This window comes from Caloenas nicobarica, chromosome 2, assembly GCF_036013445.1.
Source record: "Caloenas nicobarica isolate bCalNic1 chromosome 2, bCalNic1.hap1, whole genome shotgun sequence".
Taxonomy (NCBI): domain Eukaryota; kingdom Metazoa; phylum Chordata; class Aves; order Columbiformes; family Columbidae; genus Caloenas; species Caloenas nicobarica.
In genome coordinates, this window is record NC_088246.1 from 549423 (window position 1) to 575997 (window position 26575).

The 26575-nt window shown below is 62.2% G+C and overlaps 1 protein-coding gene and 1 long non-coding RNA gene across 4 annotated transcripts; both read left to right on the forward strand.

Moving 5' to 3' along the window:
- Window positions 1–1339: 1339 nt before the first annotated feature.
- Window positions 1340–7148, forward strand: LOC135986223 (uncharacterized). Its single transcript, XR_010605862.1, has 4 exons — window positions 1340–1592; window positions 3151–3237; window positions 3545–3733; window positions 6209–7148. It is a non-coding gene; the product is annotated as an uncharacterized LOC135986223 (long non-coding RNA).
- Window positions 7149–13633: 6485 nt separating this feature from the next.
- LOC135986208 (zinc finger protein OZF-like) lies at window positions 13634–26494 on the forward strand. 3 transcript variants are annotated; one of them, XM_065630081.1, is made up of 5 exons: window positions 13634–13727; window positions 14369–14495; window positions 14755–14859; window positions 15145–16108; window positions 24252–26494. In XM_065630081.1, the coding sequence occupies exons 1-5, from the start codon at window positions 13719–13721 to the stop codon at window positions 25306–25308; spliced, it is 2262 nt and encodes a 753-aa protein (XP_065486153.1). In that variant the 5' UTR covers window positions 13634–13718; the 3' UTR covers window positions 25309–26494. The 3 variants fall into 3 exon arrangements, with proteins under 3 accessions (XP_065486153.1, XP_065486152.1, XP_065486151.1); XM_065630080.1 differs by lacking the exons at window positions 13634–13727; window positions 14369–14495; window positions 14755–14859; window positions 15145–16108 and adding exons at window positions 18827–18871; window positions 21181–21296; window positions 21717–21842; window positions 23088–23198 and having other exon boundaries at window positions 23909–26494; XM_065630079.1 differs by lacking the exons at window positions 13634–13727; window positions 14369–14495; window positions 14755–14859; window positions 15145–16108 and adding exons at window positions 20218–20273; window positions 21181–21296; window positions 21717–21842; window positions 23088–23198 and having other exon boundaries at window positions 23909–26494.
- The last annotated feature ends 81 nt before the right edge of the window (window positions 26495–26575 follow it).

Consider the following 26575-nt stretch of genomic DNA (forward strand, 5'->3'; position numbering starts at 1 on the left):
AGGCAGCCCCCCCAGAGCCCAGGGCCTCCCCATGGGGCTGCTGGTGGCCACGTCTCTCCCAGGGTCCCTGTGGGTTTGCTGCCAGAGCGATCCAGCCCCGAGCTGGGAAGAGCCGTGGGAGATCTGGTCGGATGCGGGCAGAGGAGGCGTCAGGAGCACCGGAGAACCCAACAGTTCAGCATGTGAGCTGCCATGAGGCTTCATGCCACTGTTGGCTGTGCCAGGATTACTGTCCTAATGACATGCGGCTCCGCAGGGAGAACCGTCACGTCAGGATAATCTGTCACGTCAGGTTAATCTGTCATGTTGGGATAATCCGTCATGTTGGGATAATCCATCACGTCGGGATGATCCGTCATGGAGAAGGGCTGGTCGGGCGGCGCTGCCAGGGCTGCCAGACCTGGGCTCACCGCACTCACCACGCAGCGCCATCCGGCCTGCCCTCCCCAAGCTCGGGGGTTGCTCTGGGGCGATGGAGAGGGGCCAGACCCGAGCACAGACACAGGGCTCTGGGAACCCCCCGGGTTTGGGGCGGTTTGCCTGCCCGTGGTGCTGGTGGATGGGGACGCTGTCCTTGGGGGGAGCTGTCCCAGCACTGGATGTCCCAGAGCTGGGAGCACCTGGCATGGCAGGGGGGACACTGGCAGGGAGGGGTTACCCCACCCGTGGGGTTACCCCCATTGGCGACGGTCCCATGGGGACATCTCCCTGTGCGGCCACCCCAAGCAGGGGGTGTCCCCAAGGCCTGGGGGTGGGGGCACAAGCCCCTGGCAATGCCTCTGCCTGTGCCTCCTGTCCCCATGGCAAAGCATCCCCTACCCCTTCTGTACCCACAGCGACAGGTCCCTGACCCCCCATCCCCAAGGCTACGCCCCGTTCCCATGGCAACGGGTCCTTTACCCCCCCCCCCCGCCATGGCAACAGGTCCCAGACTCCCCCATCCCCAAGGCTACGCCCCGTTCCCATGGCAACGGGTCCTTTACCTCCCCCCCCATCGCCATGGCAACAGGTCCCTGACTCCCCCATCCCCAAGGCTACGCCCCGTTCCCATGGCAACGGGTCCTTTACCACCCCCATCCCCATGGCAACGCCTTCCATCCCGCTCCTTCCCGCACCGTTCCCATAGCAACGCCTCCCTTAGCCCCTCCCCTCTCACGCCCCCACGGCCACGCCCCCTCGAGCATCCGTCACCATAGCAACCGCCCCCGCCCCCGGAAGTGCCCGGGCGGCCCGGCAGGGGTCGCGAGGCCGCCGCTCTATGGTCGGCTAGAGCGGCCGCTGTCGCTATGGCAACGCGGCCTGGCCGGGAGCTCCGCCCTGCGGCGCCGGGCGCGGCGTTACCGCCGGCCCGGCCGCCGCTCTCCCGTCCCCGGCCCGTCTCCGGCCGGCCCCGCCGCTAGTCCTTGCCGTTCCTGGGCGCTTCCCTGGATCTGGAGCCCGGCCCGTCCCGGCACTACCAGCCCCGAGCGCTGCGGCGGACAGCGGGGCCCTGCCGTGCGGGTGAGACCCGGCCGGGCTGCGCTGGGCTGGGCTGGCGGAGCCTGCTGAGGGGCGGCCTTGCACAGCGGTGACGGGCAGTGGGGCACCAGCAGGTAACGAGGAAATTTCTGCTGGGAGGACAGGCTGAGAGAGTTGGGGGGTTCAGCTGGAGGACAGAAGCTCCGGGGAGACCTTAGTGCAGCCTAGTGCAGTCCGGACTTAAAAGGGATGATAAGAAAGATGGGGACAGACTTTTGAGCAGGGCCTGTTGTGATAGGACAAGTGGTGATGGTTTAAACTGAAGGAGGGAGATTCAGGCCGGACATGAGGAAGGAATTGTTGCCCTGAGGGTGGTGAGAGCCTGGCCCAGGTTGGCCAGAGAGGTGGTGGCTGAACCATCCCTGGAGACATCCCAGGCCAGGCTGGACGGGGCTCTGAGCAACCTGAGCTGGTGCAGATGTCCCTGCCCATGGCAGGGGGCACTGGGAGGTTGGGAAGGGCCCTCCAACACAAACCAGCTGTGATTCTAAGACTCCCTCAGGACGAGCACTGTCCTCTGCATTATCACAGTTATCACGTTATTCAGGGGAGCTGTGCCGGGTGTGTGTGAATTCCCAGGATCCCCGTACCCGTGGTTGTGAGGAAGGTCAGGGGTGTCTCTCAAGAAAACTTAGTGCAAGTGTCGCAGGGGAGTGATTTTAGGGTTCTAAATGCATCTGCTACAGCAAGTCCAGCAAAGCTTGTGGTTTTGGGGGAGTAAGAGTTTTTATTGAAAAAACAGAGCCCCAGAGGACAAAAGGGGCGTGGCGGGCAGGCCAGGTGCCATCACGGGTGACACAGAACAGGCACAAGGACCTTTTAGAAGCAAAACAGTTTCACCAGGAGTGATGTGGAGCAGTTGGCTGACCCGGTGTACGTGACGTTTCCCCAGCAGGAGATTCAAATGTATCTTGCCAGCGACAGAAACTCTCCCTAAACCCCCTTGGCTGTTAAAAGCATCGTGTTTGTCATTTTATTGCTAATGCCGAGCCAAAGCTGCATTTAGCAGCATTTTGAAATCTGAGATGCAGAGACAGTGTCTCCTGTCACCCCGATGTGCTCCCAGAGTGCGGGAGCATTTACTGTCCCAGCCCCTGCGAGCCGTGACCCGCAGCTGCTGCGTTACCAGCTCGGCCTTGCTGAGGATTTGGAAAACGGATCTAGTGCTAAAAGAAAAAAAAATACTCTCTTTCTGAAAAAGGAAACCACACGAGGATGTTTGGAACCGAAGGAGCCTTTGAAACAAAACTTCTGAGCGGGTGTTTATGTTTCACAGGCCATTAAGTTATCAGGCACATGCCGAGCACGGCACAGGCGACAAGTGGCCGTGGGAGAGCGGGGCCGGTGCTTCCCCCGGCCGGGCAGAGCTCCTGGTGTTAACAAACCCGCTGCTGCCACGGGAGAGGCGAGAGGAGAGTGAGGGCTGGGGGGACGGCTGGGGGGGCTGGAGAAACCCCATGGAGGGAGTTGGAGAAACGCCGTGGTTACGCGGAACTGCCGGGGGCAGAGAGGCTGCTGCTGCGGGGCGGGGTCTAGTCCGGCAGGTTTTGTGCTGCTCTGTCCAGAAACAGGCTGAGGAGATTGGATAGAGCAGCAAATCGTATTTTGCATTTTACATTTTGCATTTTCCAGTGCAGCTGGTGAACTGCTTGGAGCCTCCACACACCCACAGCCGAGCAGACGTGTGATGGGACAGTCTGTGTCTTCAGCATCTCCTGGGTCAGCAGTGGGGGGGTGGGAGGAGTATCTTGAGCCCCCCCTCATGCTCCTACGCTGTCCCCCAAGCATGAGTGTCCTTTCCAGACACACCCTTAGCGCTCCGCTGCAGGAGCTGCTCTGTGCCCTGTCACAGTGCATCCCACCAGGGAGAAGATGAGACAATTTGTCATGTGGGACATGCCAGGCTGCGTTGTTGCTGTCAGTGAAGAGCAGGGCGGTGCCATCATCATGGCATTAAGGGAGAACCGAACAAACATCTCTCATTCTGTTTTTAAGATGCCAATCTCAAAAGCTTCATGTTCATCAGGGGTACGTGGTCTGGTGGTGGCAAGAACTGGCGAGATCCTCCCCATGCTGGAAGCCGAGACAGACCCGGCCTTTGGGCTAAGCCGGTTCTCTGGAGGAGGCGGCAGCAGTTCCACAGCACCCGTCCAGAAGAAGGGTCTGGAGAGGCCAAGATACTCTGCACAAGCAGCTTCTCACAGCATTGCCAGAGGTGCGTTGGACACTGGTTCTCAGTAAGGTGAGATTTACTCACAGTCGCCTCTGCGTCGTTACCAGCTTGCGGTAAGGTTCTCACCTCTGAGCACATCGCTCTCCTCTCAACCCTGAGCTTTGAAAGGGTCCCTCTCGCTTCACCTGCTGTCACCTTCCTGTGCTGGAGGGACAGTGAACAGGTTGATGAGCGTCCATGGGATCAGAATGTCCTGAGCTGGAAGGGACCCACAGGATCATGGAGTCCAACTCCTGTCCCTGCACAGGACACCCCACAGCTCACACCATGTGTCTGAGGACGTTGTCCAGTCTCTTCTTGAACACTGTCAGGTTGGGGCCGTGACACCTCCCTGGGGAGCCTGTTCCAGTGTCCAGCACCTCTGGGTGAAGAACCCTTTCCGAATAGAATCACAGAATCACAGCTGGTTTGTGTTGGAGGGCCCTTCCCAGCCCCCCCAGTGCCCCCCTGCCATGAGCAGGGACATCTGCACCAGCTCAGGTTGCTCAGAGCCCCGTCCAGCCTGGCCTGGGATGTCTCCAGGGATGGTTCAGCCACCACCTCTCTGGCCAACCTGGGCCAGGCTCTCACCACCCTCAGGGCCAACAATTCCTTCCTCATGTCCGGCCTGAATCTCCCTTCTTTAGTTTAAAACCATCACCTCTTGTCCTTCCAACCTAATATCGCACCTGCATCCCTCCGGCACATCTTCCTGCCATTCCCTCGCCCTCTCCGGCCACTTGTGACCCAGCAGAGCTCCATCACCTCCCTGACAACTTCTTCCCGCAGCTGGTCTGTCCCAGCCTGCAGTTCCTCATGCAGAAGCTGTTCCAGCCAATCCCCGTTGGGATCCTGCGTTCCCTTTGCGGTGGGGGCTGCCCTCAGAACGGGCCAGGGGGAAATGTGTTTGGAAGATTTTAGTTACAAAGGGGCTGGATTGTGGTGCGACACGAGGACTGGACGTGTCTGGAAAGCTTCAAACGTGTTTCCACAACCCTGCTGTGTTTCTTGTGGAACCTCTCGCTGTCTTATTTCTTAGCAGAACACTTGTTTATGAGAAAAAAGTTGTTTGCAGTTATCTCCCACCCCAAAAAAGGGCCTCCTGGAAACCTTGTACCCGCCAAGCAGGAGAAATGGGGTTATTTGTTCTGTTACCAAACATCTCATCTTCCTAAACCATACTTTGCTCCAGCTCGGCATGAAGCGGTTGATTTTCCATGGCCTCCCTGGCCTCACCGTGTCCGTCAGCCGCTCTCAGAGGGTGAGGCTGAGCGTTCCCATGTCCTTTGGAGCCATCCCGGCACTCACGGCGCACACGGTGGCTGTGGTTTGCAGCTCCCCCCTTCGCCGGAGGCTTTGAGTCACTCCAGCTGGTGCCTTCACACCAGAAGCAGGGTTTTTTTCCGCCTGTTCCGTAACTGCCGTCAAAAACCTCGTAATCAAAAGAATAACAGAACACACAATGGCCCCATCAGTTCCCTCATCTCTTCCACCAGCTGTTTGTTTCTTTTAAGGGAAAATCTTCCATTACTCAGGCCTTTTATGAGTTCATGCTTCTTTTTGGGGCCCGGATTTGGTGTTTCAGCGAAGGGATGTTTCCTTTTAAGGCAGAGAGCTTCTTTGGGGACAGCAGCCGCTAAATCACGCGAGTGAGCAGCGCCCTTGCTGCAGAGAACAGGGTAAGGGTTTAGCAGCCCAGCCTTCCTCTCCCGCACGGGCAGCTCTGCCCTCCGGCTGCTCCAGGCTGCAGAGTCTCAGTTGTAAAAAATTCCTTCCTTAGATCTAGTCTGAATTCACCATCTTCTAGTTTAGAACCATCACCCCTTGTCCTGTCACAGCAGGCCCTGCTGAAAAGTCTGTCCCCATCTTTCTAACAAGACCCCCTTCAATGCCCCCGTGTTGATTTGGAATCTAGACTGCCAGCAATTTTTGCAAGTCTTTATGTGTTTTTTGAAGGTTCCCGTTGTGTGAGATTTTTGGTGATGGTACCTTGAGGTATTTTCTTTACACATGCAGAAAACTACACACGCTTTACAAGACCATTCAATTGACAGTGGTGACTTGAGCAGCACTTAAACATTCTTTCCTTTTGGAGTGAAATTTCATGTTTTCACAGGTTCAAGGTTTGAGTCCAGCTGTTCACACAGCTTGACACTGAAAGGAGGAACCAGTTCGGCCACTCGAAAAAGCTGAGTTCAAAACCAAATCCTCCAGTTTACCATCTGCACCGAGAAGCACAAAGACGAATCTTAACTAACTTAATCTTAACTGATTTAATCTTAACTAATTTAACTTCCCCTCGCTCTGTCCACACTGTTTTGGTAATGTAACGCTCACAGCTCGGGAAGCTCCACTGTGAATTTCAGAGGGAAATTTCTTTGTATGTGAGATGGAGATCAAACCTTCACAACCCTCTGGCCACTGGCAGTTTGTCTGTGTCACCGCAGGTTTCTGTCACTGTGTCCTGTGTCGTTTTAGGGTCTCGTCCGAGTGCGACTGCAGATCCAGAGCTGCTCCTTTCCCGCTGTCCACATGTGTTTTCTTTTTCCTCTGGACGCTGCAGCCCCCGGAGTGAGGCCTCTGGTGTGTGCCCAGGGCAGCCCTGAGCCCGCGGCATCACCAGCACGTCCCCGAGCAGGGGAGGTGACACGTCCGTGTGAGCATGGCGACCTGCTGCTCTGTGCCGTCCCTCCAAGCTGTGCCCTTTGTTCCCTTATTGGTATTGACATAATGAAATCTCATCTTCTGGGGAAAGCTAATTACACAGAGGTTCATTTGGTCCTCGCTGGTGTGGGAAGTGTCATCTTTGGCCAAAAATACCCCATGAAGAGTTTTGAAGCAACTGGGCCATTTTTCATTCAATTGATCAGTTTTTGTTGCTGATTGTGACACTGTCCTCCTCTTTTTCTGCCCTGTTCCCCACGTGAGGTGGGCACGAGGCCCACGTCCCTGTGTGAGACGTGGTTTTCGCTGTCCTGAGCAGAGGGACTGGGCACTGCAGGCTGTGCCATCCCTGTGTCCTTCCTTGCTGCCGTGTCCCGTCCCACGGAGCGTTGTCCCCTGTCACGGTGACAGAGGTGCCACCTCCCTCCTGTGTGCCCTGTGGTGGGGGCGCAGGGAGGAGGAGACCCTGCAAGGGGGTCACAGAAATGAGGAGACCGGGCAAGGCGGGCCAGAGGAGCCCCAGAAATGATGCGAGGCTGGAACGGCTCTGCTGGGAGGACAGGCTGAGAGAGTTGGGGGGTTCAGCTGGAGAAGGGAAGCTCCGGGGAGACCTTAGTGCGGCCTTTCCAGACTTAAAAGGGGCCAAGAAGAAAGATGGGGACAGAATTTTGAGCAGGGCCTGTTGCAATAGGACAAGAGGTGATGGTTTTAAACTAAAGGAGGGAGATTCAGGCCGGACATGAGGAAGAAGTTGTTGGCCCTGAGGGTGGTGAGAGCCTGGCCCAGGTTGGCCAGAGAGGTGGTGGATGCCCCATCCCTGGAGACATCCCAGGCCAGGCTGGACGGGGCTCTGAGCAACCTGAGCTGGTGCAGATGTCCCTGCTCATGGCGGGGGGGCACTGGGAGGCTGGGAAGGGCCCTCCAACACAAACCAGCCGTGATTCCGTGATTAACCCTGACACTGCCAAAATATTAATAATAGGAATGAGGGGCAATTTGTCATTAAAAATATTTGAGTGTTCATGAAGCCTTTTGTTATTTGGGGTTTTTTTTCCCCACAGACCAGGAGACTGCTGCACTGGGAGGTCCTGGTGTTGTTTGTTCCCGGGGTAAGGTGTGTTCTGCAGAGAAACAGTGTCTGTGCTCCAGCATCCCTGGGCACCGGCTGCCTGGGTAAATGGATTTTCTTGGGGAAAGCTGTGGGGAGGGCTCCCGGTGCCCTGGTGATGATCTGATTTTTCAGCATATTAGAAAATGGGAGGAAATGTCCTTTCCAGACCCCAACCCCTTCACCTGCGGGTCCCTCGGGGTGAAACGGGCTCTGCAGAACGGCTCTCCAGAGCCTCGCTCTGCAGAGACCAGGTTGTGCCCTTGAGGAGCCATGTCCAGCCTCTCCTTCTCCTTCAGTACTTGGGTCACAGGGAAGTAATCACCATAATTTTTAGCACTAAGGAAGTGTAGACCCTGAAATGTGTCCTTGAGGGCATTGAGAGGATGATGGACACTCCTCAGTGTCTTAAATTCCCCTGGCGCCTCTAGCTCTGGTCTTGTTCCAGAAATATAATTGGGATAATGTCTCCCAGCCTCGTGAATTCATTCCAAACGGCAAAGAAAGAAGGTGAGTTTTGGACTTTTCATGATTTTTCAGTCATAAAGCACAAAGCAGCGTTCGGTTCCCAGTGTGCCCCCCTTTGCAGTCCCATCCCTCCCCGTCCCCGGCCTGTGACCGGCGCTTGGCCTGGTTACCGGCAGCCGCACCACGTGTGTGCCCAGCACGTTGCGGGACAGTGGCACAACTAGGGCATCCCAAAAAAGCCACCTGGGGCCGCGGCATGTGTCGCGCTCGGAGGTGGCACAGAAACCGGTGAAAAGGGACGTGTCTGTGTAATAAATCACCCGAGCGCTGGCCTGGAAACGCCGCTGCGGCGCCAAGCGGCGGCTGCTCCGCCTGCCCCACTTCCTCCCGCCACGTTCTCACCCTGCCAGCAGCTCCAAGCGGCGGGTCACCGCCAGATGGGGGGACATGAGGCTGCCTGTGACACCCAGGGGGGTTTGCTGCTCCTCCGCGATGTCACCGAGTGTGAATGTTTGCAATATGTCGTGTTGAGCTCCATGCAATCCTGGCTGCTGGGGCTGAAACTCCTCGTGCCCCGAGTGCACTGGAGCAGCCTGGTCTGTGCTCTAGAAACGGAGAAAAAAAAAGCCAAAATCTCCACGTCAGACCCTTGGGGTGCTGGTGCGGAGCAGTGTGGAGGGCGGCAGAGTGGCGTGGTGGCTGGTCTGTACAGACTGGGCCATGCTGGGGCTGCTCTTTGTGGACTGGGCCATACTGGGGCTGGTCTGCACGGACTGGTCCATATGCCCATGGGTGCTGCGGGGCTGCCAGGGGATGCTGGTGTACACAGGAGCCGTGGGGTTGGCCTGGCGCACCCATGGGTGCTGGGGAGCCTGGGCAGGGGTAGCACTGCAGGCCGGCCAGGCTGGCATTGTCCCCAGGCTGGCGTTGTCCCCAGGCTTGGTTTGTTCACCTCTGGAGCTCTCTGGGTCCTTCCCGTGGCTGCCTGAGCCAGCGCCATGGCCGGGACCGCAGGGCTGGGGGGCTGGAGACCCCAGGGCCGGGCAGCCCCACGGACCTTTGCCAGGGGAGAGGGGTGGGGGACCGTGGGGACACTGAGGGGGAGGGCGGGCTGGTGATTGTCCCCTGTGGGGGGTCAGCAGGTGCTCATGCTCCCTGGCATGGGGTGCCGTGGTGCGGTATAGTACGGTACGGTACGGCACGGCACGGCGCACCCGGCCGGGTGGACACGGTGGGGGTTTCTCCTGCGTAACGGCGGCAGCAGCAGTTGGGTGCCTTGCAGGGGCGTTTCAGCTGCCTGCGGAATGGAAGGGCTGTGGGATGCACTGGGGCCACGGTTCCAGCCCGTGGATGCACCGGGGCCACAGTCCCCTGTTGTAGGAAACAATTATTTTGCAAATATAATAGGCTCAGGCAGGATCTCTCAGCAAAGCAATTTTTTTAATAACGATATTGCAACACCGGGTGTTCTATCTAAAGGTCGGCACACATAATAGGGCAAAAAGCCCCTGCTTATATTCCCCAAATCCCGGCCGCAATTTCCCTCCCCTGTTCCCCAGTGGCTGGTACTTCAGGGTTTACAGACCACCCAACGCCTGCCTCAGTTCACATATTTCATTAATCTAATTTTAACAATACCCTTCCCCTTATCAATCTATTTAAAATATGAGTTCCTGCCTCTTTGGCTACCCTTCCCCCTCGATTAACTTGTAAATACAGGTATCAGTATGCATTCCGGGATTAGTTTGAAAAGACTTTGTTTTACGTTAAGGATTCATAGTCTAATGTCTCTTCATCCCTCCCCACAGCTGGGGTCAGGCACCAGCTCCTTACTTTTGTAAAAACAACAGTCCTTTGTTAAGTGTTCCTCACACCTGTGGGGCCGCGGTTCCAGCCCGTGGATGCACCGGGGCTGCGGCTCCAGCCCAGGACGTGTCCCTGTACCCTGTGCCGGCAGCCCCGGGGGCAACAGGCTGCAGAGAGTAGGTCCCTGTGCCAGGAAGACCCTTCCCCAGCACCTCTTGCACTGCGCCGGGGGTGATCTTGGCACCGGGGATGTTCGTGGTGTCCCCATCCACTGGGGTTCCCCCGCCTCCTCTCCACCCTGTGGTTTGGTGGTGGTTCTGGTGCCGCGCAGCAGGACCCTCCACCGCAGCTCTCTGGGAACAAATCCCCTTCGGCCCCGGCTGTGGACGGACAGGTTTGTCATGGGATTCAGTTATGTAGGGAAACCAAAAGCCTGAATTAAGGGAAGGTGTGGGCCGATGCGCATCGCTGTCCGTTGGGGATATGATCCATCCTGGGCCGATGTTAACCTGTTCTCGAGAGAGTCGTTCTGTCCAGACAGAAATAAAATAATTGAAAATAATGTGGAATTAACCCTGACAGGGGGAAACTGAACTGCCTGGCCCCAGGTTGATCCTAATTGCGATTATATTCATAATAATCAAACAAAGATAGTTGCCAAACAGTGGTTAGAACTCTGGTAAAAGTGATTAGAGCTTTTCAGGAGATAAGAGTAGATTGAAGTGCAGGAATGTGGCAGAGGCCAGAGGAGCATCCCAGCGACTGCTGGGGAGGATTTCGATGGGTTTGTTGATGGATGCGGGAATGACCCTCCAGAACTTGGTTGTAATAATATGTTATAATTTTAATATTGTAATTTTTATATTTTATTGTTATATAATTATAATAATAATGAATTTGTAGCAAGTGTGTTTGTGGCTCGAGCGGCCCCGCCATAGGGCAGGGTTTTGAGGAGCGTGTGCCTGGCTGGCGAGGGGCGTTTGCAGCGAGTGTGGTTGTGTCTGTGTGTGGTGGTCGTGGGGAGACGCAGAAACTTCAACTGGGGAGGGAGGAGAGCAGGACAGGGGCTTGTTGGCAGCGGCCTCAGCAGGAGCTTGCGAGTGACAGAGAAGGGGGGAGGAAAACCCAGCGGAGGATTTAGATGAGGTTGGGGGTAGGAGGGAAAGAACAAGGGAAAATGAGGAAAGGGAACGGTGGTGTTGTGGAAATCCAGGACATTTCCAATAGGAACGCAAGGAAAGAAAACAACTGCCCCAAGGGGAACAGTTCGCAATGAGTAGAGGAGGAAAACTGATTCATTTTTGGGAATCAAAGGCGCTGAGAACGTTTGGGATGTAGGAAACTTGTTTAAATCACAAAGGGTAGATAACCGGTAAAGGGGGAGGTTGTGGAGTTTGGGGGAGATACGGGAGCTCCCCTCTCCCTTTTAAATTTTACCCTGGAAGGATCTAAGAGGATAGCTGGTTGCAGTGGGGTTAAGCCACAGCGGGGCTGGATTTATCCATCGGAACATGGAGCACGGGCCCAACACAGCAATAAAACGTCCGACTGTCAGCATTGGTGCTTGTGTGGTACCAGAACAGCAGGATCTATTTGTGCCGGTAACACCATCAAAGCTCAAGACATTTGTCTTGACACTGAACAAAATATTTGTCGCTTTGAAACATCCTGGAGAGGCCCCTGGAACTGCCCTTGTGTGTATGGGAACGAGGTGTGTGTGTGAGAACCCTGTGAGATTCTACACTCATAACATCGCTGTAGGAAGAAATAACCACAGGGACACTGGTGTTTGTAACTTCACCAGGTCGTGATTTGAATTATTCAGCTCCTGTTACAAACTATCGCCTGCTGCAGCCCAGTTATATTATATCTGAGAGTTCTACTGCCCGCCCCCTTGGAGTGAATCCTGCATCAGTCAGGAAACAATTACATCGCCATGATTTGTATCAAGACAATGTCTGAAACAAGGGACAAAAAACATAGTGGAAGAAATACCTGGTGTCATGGGCAGGGTGGAGGATGAGAACCCAGGGGTGGGAAACCGGGCCGGTCACCAGGGCTCCGTGGTGACGGTGCTGTGACAGCATCGTACCCAACACTGTCCTCATAACCGAACTCCTCGGGAGTTCTCCTCCACGGGTTCTGCTTGACGTGTTGAGCAGGGATGCTTGATAAGAACTGTTACAGAAGCTTAATCCAACTAACTTTTTAATTGTATTCTATTTTTGCTGTGTTCTTTTGTTTGAATAACCTGTTTCAGCATCAGTAGCCGAACTCAGCACGAGCCGCCAGGAATGCTGGAGTTCCAGGCTGCGTATCATGAGTTTATCTTAACCTGGTGATGGGGCCCTAAACACCAGGACCAGGAGACACAGAGGAAACTGTCAGCAGAGGCTACAAACCAGCAAGGTGAGAACTGTAAAAAGGTGCCTGGAAGGTGGAGAAAGAGAAACTGGTAAGAAACAAGCACCAAACCCAGAATTACCACTGACCAAAAGGTACGTGAAGGGCGGGTGCACAGACTGTGAGGGTTGAAAAGCCCAAACCTCTTTTGTCTGGGCGTCCCTCCCCTTGAGAGGCACCACTCCGGCTGTTGCTTTGCTGACCTTTCCATTTTTTATTTTATCTTTTTATTAAATTATTTTTAAAGCACAGATGTCTGAGACTATGCTGCAGGAAACCTGGGGTCAGGAGCATTTCTTTAACGCTCATTCCCTCCCGGTACAAGCCGGTGGATGCTCATTCTGTCCCAGTACGTGCCGGTGGATGCTCATTCTGTCCCAGTACGTGCCGGTGGATGCTCATTCCTGGCACCCCTGCCTGGCACACGTCCTGGCTGCCAGCGGCACGGCTGGGCAGGATTTTCCTTGGGAGCGCTGGTGAGGGTCTCTCCCTGGGGGCAGATGCACCCACCGTGGGGCCCAAACCTCCTCTGCCCGGTGAAGTTTCCACCTGCATTTCCCCCAGATTTGGGGTGTCCCCCCTCAGACATGAAGTCACCTCTAGTTCCTCTCCCCACGGGATCTCCGGGCAGGGACTGGCAGTGGAGCCGGGCCCTGGTGTGACACCGGCAGCGCCAGCCCCCCAAACCCAGCAAGGGTGGGTGCTCAGGGAGCCGGGGACCCCGCGGGGGCTTCGCTGGGGAGCGGCCCCAGGGCCAGAGCAGCCGCCAGCGCAGGCAGGAGCAGTGGCAGAGTCCCCACCACGGGGACCCGCTGCAACCCCGGCGGCTGCGGGCAGGTCCCCGTTGTCACAGGAGACAGTTGGGGACACTATCACTGCACCCAGGCCATGCCCATCTCCCACCCGCGCCCACAGCCCTGGGGGGGTCCCGACCAAACGCGGGTCACAGTGTTATGAGGGCAGGAGGGGACAGCGGGTCCCGGGGACACGGACCTCGCCCTGGGCGGCGGGGTCCGGCTGGAAAGCCCCCGGCTCCGGCTCGGGCCCCTCTGTCCCCCAGGTTACCAGGAGCTGCTGCTCACCCCGGGGCTCACCGAGTGTCCCTGGGACCGGCCCTGCTCCTCCCGGGGCTGCTGCTCCCCACGCGGGGCTGGTGCCCCCACGCTGGTTCACCCGTTCACCGGTGGTTCCCTGCGGCCGACGCTCGCGGAGCGGGGGCTGCCGGTGCCCGCTGCTGACACTCCCCGCGGTTCCCGGATGCTCCCCCCGCAGGGGCTCCCCCGGGGCTCCCCGTCGCCGGTGCCGATGCTGCCGGTGCTCCCGGATCCCGGCTCTGCCCGGGCCGATGCTGCCGCTTCCCGGTGCTGCCGCTTCCCGGTGCCGCCGGTTCCCGTGCCCGCCCGCCCGCCCGCTGCGGTGCCGCCCCCGCCGGCTCCTTCCGGCCCCGCCCCGGCCGTGGCTCCGCCGGCGCCATCGCGCCGCTCCGTGCCGGGGCCTCCCGGGAACCGCTGCCGCCCCCGCCGCCCGCCCCGGGCAGAGATGCAGCAGGTGAGGCCGAACGGGCCCCCCCGAGACCAGCCGGGGGCGGCGGGGCCGGGCGGAGGGGTTCCCGGTCCCAGCCCCAGCCCGGTTCCGGCCGCGGCTCCGCCGCTGCCCCGCCAGGTCCCTCCCGGGCTGCTCCTCCGGCTCTGCGGCTCGGCCGTGGCTCTGGCCGCCCGTGTGCCCCGGCAGCTCCCGGTACCGCCGGGAGGAGCGGGGGGGCTGCGTGTGCCCCCCCGGAGCCGCCGCATCTCCCGCCCCTCCGGGACCCGGTGGTCCCAGCCCGGCGGGTCGGGCAGAGGGTTTCTCCGTTCCCGCCGGGTGCTGAGCCGGTGGCCAAACGGGGGTTGGATGCGGCCCCAGCGGCCTGGTTGTGCTCAGGGCGGGGGGGCGGTGGGCCGGGCATGGCCCCTGCCTGGGCACAGGGACGGCCAGCGCCCCGCGCCCCCCGGGACAGTCCCGGCAGCCCCGGCCGTGCTGTGCCAATTGCCAGGGGGCTGAGCGGGATGGGGACATTTGGGAACGGTGGCGTGCTACAGCTCCGCGTGCCGCCAGGGAGAGGGGGTGACCATGCCAACCCCCCACGGGGTCCAGGAGGGGACAGCGCTGCTGGCTCCTCAGGTCCCCGCAGCCCCTGCTCTGTTTTCCAGGATGCGGTGACCTTCAAGGACGTGGCCATCTACTTCTCCCCCGAGGAGTGGGTCAGGCTGTCGGCGTGGCAGCGGGAGCTCTACCAGGAGGTGATGCTGGACAACTATGAGCTGGTCACCAGCCTGGGTAAGGACACCCCTCCGGGGGGCCTGGGCAGGAGCCGGGGGTCCAGACGCTCAGCTGAGGGTCTGGAGGTTCAGCTGGGGGCCTGGAGGCTCAGCCAGGGTCCGCAGCACCCACTGCCATGGCCGGGGTTGTCACCGGCAGCTCCGCAGGGTGCGGGAGGTGTCAGCCCCACTGTCCCTGCAGCCCCCGAGCACATCCCCATCGCCCCTGGTGACAGTGACGCTCCCTGGGGACACTGAGGTGTCTCTCTCCTGCACAGATCGCGAGTCCAAGCTCCTCTACAAAATGGAGCCAGAGGAGGAGTCGTCCGAGGGGGTCCCTAACGGCGGGGGGGACAGCGGAGCTCTGGACAACTCCAGCACCTGTAAGTGACCGCGGATCCCCTGCGGGGGCGCCGGGCTGGGGAGCAAATTACAGACAGAAGCCTGGAGCACAGCACGAGGCAGCTGGTCACAGCCAGACCCCCCCCGATGAGCTCCTGTCTGATATCCCGCCGGGGGGTTTGCGTGTCCCACCCTGGCCCAGTTGTCCCGTGGGCATCACAGGGGTGAGGGGAGGCTGTGGCGGGCGAGGGGCCGGTGCTGCGGGTGCGGGGATTGTCCCCTGCCCTGGGACACCCCCCGCCATGACTGCCCCCTGTTCTCGACAGCTGCCTGTGGCGGGACCCCCGGCGAGGACCCGTCTGAGGACGACGACCGAGGACGCTGGGTCCCGCGTGCGTCGCCAGCCGGGGCGGCCGAGGAGTTGGGGTACCCGCTGCTCTGCTCCGGCTGGTGCGACACGGGGCTGGGGGCCTGGGCCAGGGACGCCCCCCGCGAGCTACCGGGCTGGGAGCGGGAGGAGCAGCCCCTGGAGGTGTCGGGGGGCCGGGGGCTGCTCATCTGCAGCACCTGCGGGCAGAACTTCGAGGACGAGGCCGGGCTGAGTGCGCACCAGCGCCAGCACCCGTGCCCGGCGCCCTCCCACCAGTGCGGCGCCTGCGGGAAGGCGTTCCGGCACCGCTGCAACCTCCTGACACACAAGAAGCACCGGGCCCGGCGCCGGCACACGTGCACGGAGTGCGGCAGGACCTTCTGCCTGCGGGGAGACCTGCTGCGGCACCGGGCGAGCCACGGCGGCGAGGGCCGGCACGTCTGCGCGCTCTGCGGGGACAGCTTCCGCCACAAGCGTGACCTGCAGGCGCATGGCAAGGAGCACGCCGGCCACGTGCCCCACGAGTGCCCGGAGTGCCAGAAGCGCTTTGAGGACGAGGCCAGCCTGAGCCGGCACCGCGCCACGCACTGCGAGGAGCGGCCCTTCCTGTGCGGGCGCTGCGGGCGCAGCTTCAGCTGGCGGGAGAGCCTGGTCATCCACCAGCGCAGCCACGCGCAGGAGCGCGCCCACACCTGCCCCGACTGCGGCCGCAGCTTCAGCCGCAGCGGGAACCTGCTGGTGCACCAGCGTGTGCACACGGGCGAGCGGCCCTTCGCCTGCGCCCAGTGCGACAAGGCCTTCTGCAACAAGGCCAACCTCATCACGCACAAGAAGCTGCACCGGCGCTGCAGGACCTTCGTCTGCACGCAGTGCCGCCTGGGCTTCAGCTCCCGCAGCAAACTGCGGCTGCACCTGCGGGTGCACAGGGAGGGGGACGCGGGGACCCTCGGGGCAGGGAGTGACGGGGGGGGCTGCCAGCACTAGCTGTGGCTGCTCTGGAGGGGGTTTATCCCCATGCAGAGGGGCCTGGGGGGCCGCAGTGGGCCAGGAGGGACCGATGCCCCCACAGGACATTTTGCTGCCACCGCTGCCTCCTCCCTGCGGTTTCTCCTGGGGTCCATCCAGGACCCGTGAGCCCTGCACTCCGCACCCCTTCGGACCTCAGGAAACCCTTCCCAGTCCCTCCCTCCTTGTTGTCTGTATTTAAAGCCAGAACTGAGCACCGGAGTGTGGGGTCTGGACTCTTGCAGCCGAGCGAGGAGGCCCGGTCCTGCATGGGGGGAGGTGGCCCAAGCGCCGGAGCCATCGTGGGTTGGAGCCTCTCACCCCTGCCCAGCTTTTGGCCCTTGGTCTTCCCCTCGGGGGCTGCTGGGTGGGCTGGGTGGCTCTGGGGGATGAACAGCACCCAGGACCCTCACCCAACCCACTCTCCTGGGTGTAGTGGGTGCTGCTGGGCACTGGCTTGGTGAAACGGGGCTGGTGGGTGGCCCTGTCCCCTGCCCTTCAGCCCCTTCCCACCTCTCCCAGCTTGGGCTGTGCTCCGGTGAAACCGCCCAGTGCTGCAGGGCTCTGAGCCCAGCCTGGGGCCGCGGCATGCCTGGAAATCAGGGTGCAGAGCCTGGGGAGCTGGGACCCTGGGGTGCACAGAGTGGCCGTGTGCCCGACCGCTGCGACCTCTGGTCTGCCTGAGTGTGTCCCCCACCCCACAGAGCACCCGGGGCTGGTGGCTGCCCCGGCTCTGCCCACGGCTGCTGTCCCCCGAGGGGTGTTGGAGGGATGGGACAGCTCCCAGGAGGTCTCTGTGGGGACATGTCTGTCACCATATAATTGTCCCCAGCCCTGTCTGCACATGGGAGCTGTCTCTGCCCGAAGCGGGATGTGGCAGGTGGGAGTGGGGATGGTGCTGTGGGGCTGCGAGCGGGAACCCACTTCGCAGGGTGGCAGGAGGTACCAGGGCAGGATGAGCTGGTGGCCTCACTGGGTGAGGGGACTTTCCCACCACCTGGGGCACTGGAGGACCCAGCAGACCTGTCTGGGGGGGGCTGTGGCGGGTACCATCACTGCATAGGCGGCTCTGCTGGGTGAGGGATCCTGCTGGCTTTGGGAAGGCGGCTGTGCCAGGAGCACGTGGCCCAAGCACTGGGGACCCCTGGCCACAAAAGGAGGAGGTTGGGGGGTCCGGGAGGATGCTGGGTGTGTGGCCACATGCCCTGTGCTGTGCACATGGAACACCCAGTGCAGGATGTCGTGAGCGTCCCCCATTCCCTGGGGAGGGACGCCGTGGCCCCCCCCGGCTGTGGGCATGCTGGGGCGGTGCTGGAGCTGCTGCTGGGGCTCCTGCTGGTGTCCCCCAGCCGGGGGGGCTCAGCGCAGCCAGGGCAGGAGCTCTCGCTCCATGCACATCATCAGGCCCCTCTCCAGAGTGAAGACGTCGGTGCCACGGGAGCCAGCACATTCCCACGGGGGGTTTTCCTCTCGGGGCCGGTGCTGCCCAGCCCTGCCGGGCTCGGTGCATCACCTGTGTGCACATGTCCGGTGCTCACGGAACGGGCAGGAGCACAGCGTGCTTTCTGCAGCTCAGCAGCGCTGTCCCATGGGAGGGTCACACCATGGGGCTCACCCGTTAATGCCCAGCTCCTTTCCTGGCCATGGCCCATGTTTTGGGGTGCAGACCCTTGTCTAGGAAGGGGTACATGTGCCCTGTGCTCGGTGGTCCCAGGCTGGACACTGGTTGTGACTGTTGTGACTCAGGGCTCCCCAGCTCTGCGTGCCACTCGCCTCCCCCGCCTCGCCAGCTCAGGGACCCATCCCCATCCCCGGCAGGAGCGGGCGGCCATCGCCATTGTCACCTCTGCCTCCGGCCCTGCTCCTGCTCCTCCCTGCAGCTGTGGGGGCCGTTTCCCCTTCTGTGAGGTGAAGGGTCCCGTCTCCTCCCCAGCTGGTCCATGTCCTCTGCTCGGTCCCTGCTACCCTCCAGCCAGGAGCGTGTCACCTCCCCAGCGCTGATCCTGTCATTGTCCCCTTCTTGTGCCCGGGTACCAGACACCCCGGCTGGTGCAGAGGGTGGCAGAGCAGTGGGGGCGGTGAGGGGTGTCAGGTGTGGTGCCCTTTGCCTGCTCTGGGCTGGTCCCCGCTTGTCCCAGTGCCACATCCCACACTCCTGCCCCCCGGCTCACCTGCCCTGGCTGAAGCTGTCCCCTGGCGAGGCTGTCCCCAGCCCCGCTGTCGCGTGGCTGACAAACAGATGGCATGTCCCCCTCCTTCCCCTCTGCCCTCGCTGGCACCCAGACCCAGCACCCCGGGACCTTGCACTCCCTCCCCAGCCACTGCATCACACCCGTGTCCCCACATCCCCGGGATACTGGTGCATCTCGGAGGACACCAGAGCATCCCGGGCCGGGGGACACGGGAGCATCCCGGGGGACACCGGGGCATTCTGAAGGACACCGGAGCATCCCAGAGGACATCAGCGCATCCCGGAGGGCTCCGGGGCATCTCGGGCCGGGGGACGCCGGGGGACGCCGGGGCACCCCGGGGCACGGGGCCAGCCGGACTACAGCTCCCGGCAGCCCGCGGGCTGAGCCCTTTGTCTGCCTCGCCCCGTGCGCCGCCCCCCCGCTCCGCTCTGCGCTCGGCGGCCATCGGCGGCGATGCCCGGGCCGCCGCCCCTCTGAGCGCCGCCGGTGAGCGGGGCCACCGGGACAGGCGGGGGGCACCGGGACGGGGGCACCGGGACAGGTGGGGGGCACCGGGACGGGGCTACCGGGACAGGCGGGGGGCACCGGGACGGGGGCACCGGGGCAGGCGGGGGGACGCCGGGAACGAGGACACCAGGATGGGGAGCACAGCGGGAACAGCCCGGGGGGTTATACCGGGAGCTGGGGGACACCGGGCGGGGCGGGGCGGGGACACCGTGCGGGGCGGTTCGGGGACACCGTGCGGGGCTGCCCGGCCCCGGCCCCCGGTGGATGCGGGATTGGGACGCTGCTGGGGCTGGTGCTGCTGGGGCCGAGCACCCCCACACCTCTCCGGCTCCCCAGAAGAGCCCCAGCTCCCAGTAGCCGCGCCGGTTCTGGGGCTGCCGCTGCTGGCCGGGCTGGGGAGGGGGACGCTCGGCCGGGGGCGCCGGGCAGGTGGTGACTCGGGGGGTGCAGAGGGGGCTGGGGTGGCCGGGCGGGGCAGCACCCCAGGGAAGCGGGATCTTCCGGCACTGCTGGGCACAGCGTGAGGGACGGGGCTGCCAGTCCCAGCCCCATGTCCCGTGGGAAGCGGGGGTGAGGGGTGTGTGAGCACCCGGTGCTCTGGCACCCACTGAGCACCCCCAGCCTCCCCGTGCAAACACGGGGCCCGACCCCGCAGCTCATCACAAACCGGGCGATTTTCTGCAGGGTGCTGGTGGGGACACTTGCGGGACCCAGAGCCAGGGATGTTCATCTTGTTCTCACAGTGTCTGCCCCAAGCCCTAGAAAATAAACCAAATAAACCAGAATGACACCGGCTGTTGTGTGGCTGGAAAGTCCAGGGCTGTATTCAATGAAGTGGTTTTTGTTTAATGAGCCGTTTGGCTCTGGTGTGGGCTGAGTCCCGGTGTGAACCGACACTTCTAGCAGCAGCTATGCGGCTCTGGCCCTTTACCGAGCCCCCGGCAGCTCTGCCGCAGCCTCACACCGCAGGACCTTCTGCCCTTGGTTTGGGAAGGGTGCAGGCAGGGGCAGGCAGTGACCCAGGGGCAGGCAGTGACCCGGGGCAGGCGGTGACCCGGGGCAGGCAGTGACCCCGCTGCTCCTCGGCACCCCGGGGTCCCGGCCTGGGCAGGGGGCTGTGCCGTGGGTGCAGACGGGCTGTAGGGTGCTGTGGTTTGTTTTCCCTGGGGCCTCAATGGGATGGAGCGTTATAGGTCTGTGGTTTCAGGGGTGCAGATAAGGTGGAAGCTGTGCCAGCCTCTGCCCAAGTGCGTCCGAAATTCGCTGTCCACGGGCCGGAGAGGGATGGGGCTGGTGGTGCCCCCACACATGGCTGGCAGCGCTGGTGAGGACAGCCCGAGGAGAGAGCCCTGGTGCTGCCGGTGGCTTTGGCATGATGCTGGTGTGTGTCTGGCATGGCAGTCAGCAGCGTTGGGGCTGCGTGTACTGGGGGGCTGTGTGTACTGGGGGGCTGCGTGTGCCAGGGGGCTGGGGACAAGTGGCTGGTGCTGGGGATGCCACCGGTCCCCACAGCAGCACTTTCTGCAGGGAGTGAGGAGAGCGTTGCTGAGCTGATGCCCGAATTGTCCCAGGGTTACTCCCTATTGTGTGGGGCACTGGTCCCAGTCCCAGGCAGCGGAACCTCATCCCACAGGCAGGGAACCGCGCAGGCAGGGAACCGCGCAGGCAGGGAACCATGCAGGCAGCAGCTGCCTGTGAGCTTGTGCCCTCTCTGGCACAGGGGCATCCGGGATAAGGTGTCTGGGCCTGGCAGCTGTTTGGGACATTGTGCAGCTCAGTCTCTGCAGCCCCATCACCTCCTACCCTCTTGCTGGAGCCCGGGGCTGTGGGGTCTCTCTGTGGGTGCCCGTGCTGTGCGGGCTCTGCCAGACCCCCCCTGTGCTGGCTCCTCACCCCTGGGGACGAGCAGCCCCTTTCTGTACCACTTTCATCCTAAATCTCTGTTTCTCAGAGATTTTTCTTTGCTCATACCCATCCTCCCCTGCCACCGCTGCCACCACTGCCTCCGCAGCTGCTGGGCTGGACAGAGCGTCTGGGGACAGCGATTTGGGTGACAACAGCGTGACCTGGCACCTGTCCCTTGCCACCCTGTTCTGTGTTGCCCCTGTGCCGTCCCCCTCAGCCCCACTGCTGGCAGCAGCTCCCTGGGGTAGCTGTGGGGTGATGGGGTGTGGGAAAGGGGGGATCGGCACAGTCTGAGCGTGCCAGAGCAGGGGGCCTGGCGGTAGGTGACCCCAGAGCAGCCGCTGGCACCGGGAACGGCTGGAGGAGACTTTCCCATCCCTCAGGCAGGTTCTTCTGGAGGGACCCCCGGGACCCTCGAGGATGGAGTGTGAGGAGAAGCCGTTTAGGGGGGATCCCCAGGACACCAGGCTCGGGGGGACGCCTGACACCGGTGGCACAGGTGAGGCTGCTGAAAGCTCCTGTGGGGACCTGGCTGCCCTGGCACGTCGGGGATGTCACAGGACCCCACCACAGCCCTGGGACCCCTGGAGCTGAGCCACTGTGTCCTGTGGAGCTGAGCAGGGTGCTGCTGTGGGGATGCTGTGCCAGTGCCACGCACCAGGGTGGCTTCGGTCGGGTGAGGGTCCTTGCTGGGCACCGGGGTGGGACGCGCAGGTGCTGCCCGCAGCTGGGTGCGGGTCTGTGCCTTAATCCCCTGGTTTCTCCCCGCAGTACCCATGGGGGAGGGTTTGTGTCCCCATGCCCGGCGCAGCGCTGCGGTGGGAGCGTGGAGCCTGCGGTGGCACCACATGCAGCCGCCGGTGCGACATCGGGCTGCCTGGGAACTCGAGAGCAGCTTTGCTTTCCTCTTCTTCCTCAGGAAAGGGCTGTGCTGGCGTGAAGTGCGAGATCGTGGTGAAAACAGAGCTGGAGGATGCGTCCTACATTGGGTGTCCCGAGGGCCTGGATGCCACCGTCCCCAGTGTCCCCAGTGACCCGAGCACTGGTGAGCAGCGTGGGCACTGGGGGGACTGGGAGCTCGGTGGGACCCGCAGCCCCCAAGGATCGAGTCCCCTGTCCTGTACGGACTGTCTGGGGTGACGTCCTGTACTGACTGCTGCGGGTGATGTCTCTGGGGGGACGTGGGACATCCGTGGCACTGGGGAGCTGTGTGGGGACAGGGAGCGCCCAGCGCTGTTTGGTGACTGGGAATTCTCATCTGGAAGAAAAGAAGCCATTCCTTTTCTCACATAATGAATGTTTAATAACCGTGGGTGTTTCAGAGCCCCCGGTTCTGGGGTGGGGGCACCCCCCATGTTCCCTTGGGGACTGGGGGTCCTGACACCAGGAGGTGCCCAGGGGCTGCAGAAGCTCCTGGACCCGGGATCAAGAGCAACGAGCGGAGCCGGCGCTGGTGCCGGTGTCAGTACAGGCAGAGTGTGGGCACGTCCCCAGGCTCGGTCCATCCCCGCCAGACACACGGGCTGTCCCTTCCCTCCCGCAGGCCTCAAAGCCGAGGTCGGGGTTAAACGTGAGCCCGAGGACGGGGTGTACGGCAGTGCCAGCCCCGGCTCCTGGCGGGGGGACGTGCCCCAGCACCCCACTGCCTGTGAGTGGGGCTGGGGGCCAGGAGGGGAGTGGGGGGTGCAGTTGGGGGGCTGGATGTGGGGGTGCTGCGTGTGGGATGCTGCATCAGCAGAGGGCACTGGCCAGGCAGGGCATGTGGCAGAGCTGCCCCCTTGACCCCCTGCGTGGGCACCCCGTCCCTTGGCACCCACACTGCCGGGGGGCTGAGGGACCTGGGGGCTCAGCTGGAGAACAGGAGCTGAGGGGAGACAGGGACACAAAGAAACGGCCTCAAGTTGCGCCAGGGGAGGTTGAGGTTGGATCTGGGGAACAATTTCTTCCCCAAAGGGCTGTGGGGCATTGGAACAGGCTGCCCAGGGCAGTGCTGGAGTCACCGTCCCTGGAGGGGTTGGACAGACGGACATGAGGTTCTCAGGACAGGGGGCAGTGCCAGGGCTGGGTTATGGTTGGACTCGATGAGCTTGAGGGGCTTTTACAACCAAAATGATTCTGTGATTCTATGACACTGTCCCGTGACACCTGGGGGATGGTGACACTGTCCTTTGCCACCAGGGGGATGGTGACACTCTGTGGGAACCCCCCAGAGCCCACCAGAGCCCCGCAGAGCCCACCCATGCCCCCCCGGCCCTGCCTTCGCCCCCAGCCCCACGCTCTCTGCCCACAGGTGACACCAAGCCCGAGCTCATTGTGAAGGTGGAGCTGGAGGAGGAACCGTCCATTGGGTGTCCACAAGGTCTGGGTGACCCAGGAGCTCCTGGCCACCACATTGCCACAGGTGGGTCGGCTGCTTGTCCAGGCAGCCTCAGCAGCGAGAAATCATTGCACTGTTTGCACGAGGGCTCTGAGCACCTCCCTGGGATCCCCGTGGTCCCCTGGCCCCAGGTCCAAAACAGACCCCCCAGCAGCAAATCCCCCAGGTCTCTGTGTCCATCCTCATCCTCCTCCTCCTCCCCAGGGAATCCCAGCACCGCGGCTCTGGCCCCGCGCTGGCTGCACCGTCCCCGCTGCTCCCGCTCCCGCTGTGCTGGTGCCACCTGGCCCAGGGGCTCTGGAGGTGCCTCCAGTGGCAGCAAAGGGACTGTCGGGCTGGACCGGGGCGGGGAGTCTCTGCGGTTTTGACTTGGGTGGAGGGATTGCACATGGCACCTTTGGGTGGGCAGGGACCTGGTGGTGGGTGGGAGGGAGAGGTGGGACCCGACTGGGTGCTGAGGACAGGGTGGCTTCATCCAGCTCCTCCATCACCCAGCATGCTGGGACATGTTAACCCAACCCCGGCACTGGTCCCTGCGGGGGGAATGGGTTGGGGGTCTGCACTGTGCCCGTGTCCATGGGCCCAGCGCCTGGGAACAGTGCTGACAGTGTCTCGAGAGGGGAGCGGGGCTGCGGGGGTGAATGCAGCTATGAGGGGGTGAACGCGGCTGTGGGGGTGTCCCCGAGGGCTCTGGAGCTGCGGCAGGTGACGCAGGGCTCCTCTTCCCTTGGCAGGTGGTGGTGGTGCGCGGTGTCCCAAGGAGGATCCGGACGAGGTGAAACCGGAGGCGGCTGAGCTGGCGCAGGGGCTGGGGGCTGCCCTGGGGAGGTGCCGCAGGCCCAGGCCCCACCTCAGCCAGTGGACGGTGCGGCAGCCGCAGGGCACCGTGCTCGAGCTCTGGCACAGCCCGGCAGCGCCCGAGGGTCTGCCGGCCATCACTGAACCCCAAGGGCTCTGCCTGGAGACGGGCACAGCTCCGGCAGTGCCAGCGGGCAGCGTGGGGCAGAGCCCCCGCTCTGCACGTGGGGCAGGCGGCACCGCGGCCCCCGGAGCTGAGCCGGCACGGCGTCCCCGCAGCCACGCGGCCGAGCGTCCCTTCACCTGCAGCGAGTGCGGGAAGAGCTTCCAGCACCGGGGGAACCTCATCACCCACCTGCGGGTGCACACGGGGGAGCGGCCCTTCGCCTGCACCGTCTGCGGCAAGAGCTTCAGCCAGAAGGGCGACCTGATGCGGCACCAGCGCATCCACACCGGCGAGAAGCCCTTCGAGTGCACTGTCTGCGGCAAGAGCTTCTGCTCCAAGCAGACCTTCATCCTGCACCAGCGCATCCACACCGGTGAGAAGCCCTTCACCTGCACCGAGTGCGGCAAGAGCTTCAACCGCAAGGCCAACTTCATCACCCACCAGAAGATCCACCGTGGTGAGCGCCCCTTCATCTGCGCCGAGTGCGGCAAAGGCTTCTGCGCCAAGAAGACCTTCATCCTCCACCAGAAGATCCACATCGGCGACCGGCCCTTCGGCTGCTCCGAGTGCGGCAAGAGCTTCAGCCGCAACGGTGACCTGACGCGGCACCAGCGCATCCACACCGGGGAGCGCCCCTTCGCCTGCACCGACTGCGGCAAGAGCTTCAGCCACAACGGCGAGCTGATCAAGCACCAGCGCATCCACACCGGCGAGAAGCCCTTCACCTGCACCGAGTGTGGCAAGAGCTTCAACCGCAAGGGCACCCTCATCACCCACCAGCGCATCCACACCGGGGAGCGCCCCTTTGTCTGCCCCGAGTGTGGCAAGACCTTCAACCTGAAGACCACGCTGATGAAGCACAAGCGCATCCACACTGGCGAGCGGCCCTTCACCTGTCTGGAGTGCGGCAAGAGCTTCAAGTACAAGGGCAACCTCCGGACCCACCACCTCACGCACACGGTGGAGCGGGTCTACCCCTGCACTGAGTGTGGCGAGATCTTCAGGCACAAGAAGGAGCTGCTGGTGCACCAGGGCGCGCACACCGAGGAGAGGATCCTCTCCTGCTACCGGGAGGGAGAGTCCTTCAGCGCCTTCCTCCCCGTGCACCCACTGCTCATGTCCCGCACGCAGCTCCCGCTGCCGCTGGAAGCCTTGTCCAAGTGCAAGTAGAGGGCTGGCGGCAGCGGAGAGAGCCCGGCGTCCTGCCAGTGGCACATCCCCACAGCTGGAGCCACAGCACGAGGAACAATTCCATCACTGGAGACTCAGACCTGCCGGGGCCGGTGGTTTCCCCAGCTGTTGGACGTGGTGGTTCAGCCCCAGGTCCCCGGGGAGGGGGCACTGGCCGAGGTGGGAGCGGGAATGCTTGCGGTGGTGCTGGAGGAGCCACTGGCTGCTTGTGGGGACACATGGTCGGGCTGGGACTTGGGGGCTGTGCTCTGGCACTGTTCCCATCCCCAGCTCACGGGGGGATTCGTTGTCCCCTACCTGAGGCTCTGCTGTCTCATTGGTTCTTTCAAAACCTTTTGAAAGCGAATTGCAATGGGTAGATGCGAAGACTGGAGTCACCTTGTCCCTCCCCAGCACTGGGCTGTCCCCTCACCGGGATTTCTGTCCCTAGTCTACTCCTCGACCCCATTGCCACCCTCCCTGCCGCGGCAGACACAGACCCCCCTTGTCTGTGCCGAGGGACCCCAGTTCAGCTGCTGGTTGGAAAGGGGCCGTTCTGAAGCTGAGCACTGTCATTTCTCCCTGTCCTGTCACACGCGTGGATGCTGGACTCGGAGAAGCACTGACAGCTCCTCTGGCACCGTGCAGCCCATCCTGCCATGGGCACAGCCGGTGCCGCGATGCTCCCTGTGGGGTGGCTGACCCCGGCTGGGGGGCGGATCAGCACCCCCTGTTGTTCCCCGCAGCTCCCAGCACAGTCACTGAGCCGTGTTTGTGGGATCCTTCCCTCCCTGGCGCCTGCTGTGTCCCCGGGTTTGTTCCTCCAGCCGGGGTTTCTGCCAGAGGGGTGTTTTTGGAGGGGCTGTGGAGGCGAGAGGCCCTGGGGGGCACCCGTGGCCCCCCAGCTGTCTTCTCTGACTTGCTGTGTGGCTCGATGCAATGTTCACGGCTTCCTTGCCTCAGTTTCCCCATGTGTGAAAGGGTGGTAAAGCCACTTGCTGTAGCTGCCTCCGGGGGGGGGTGGGACACGGGACGGGTTAACCCCTTCCTGACCGTGTGGAGCCCCAGGAGGTGGCAAGTGCTGGGCTGGGGTGGCTGGTACCACCGCTGGGGACCAGGGCTGGCTTCGGTGTCATGTGAGAATCCCCCCAGTGAGCCCTTGTGATGCAGCAGGTGAGGACCACGTGTATTTATAGATCCATTCTTTTCTAATCTAGAAACTAATAAAAAGTGAAAAGCAAACACAAGGCAGCCCGTTTGGCTGGTA

Excerpts from the sequence above, each read along its gene's own strand:
- LOC135986208 (XM_065630081.1), top strand. Across the intron at positions 14,496-14,754 it reads TGAGCTGGTCACCAGCCTGG|ATCGCGAGTCCAAGCTCCTC; the intron begins GTAAGGACACCC and ends TCTCCTGCACAG. Across the intron at positions 14,860-15,144 it reads TCTGGACAACTCCAGCACCT|CTGCCTGTGGCGGGACCCCC; the intron begins GTAAGTGACCGC and ends TGTTCTCGACAG.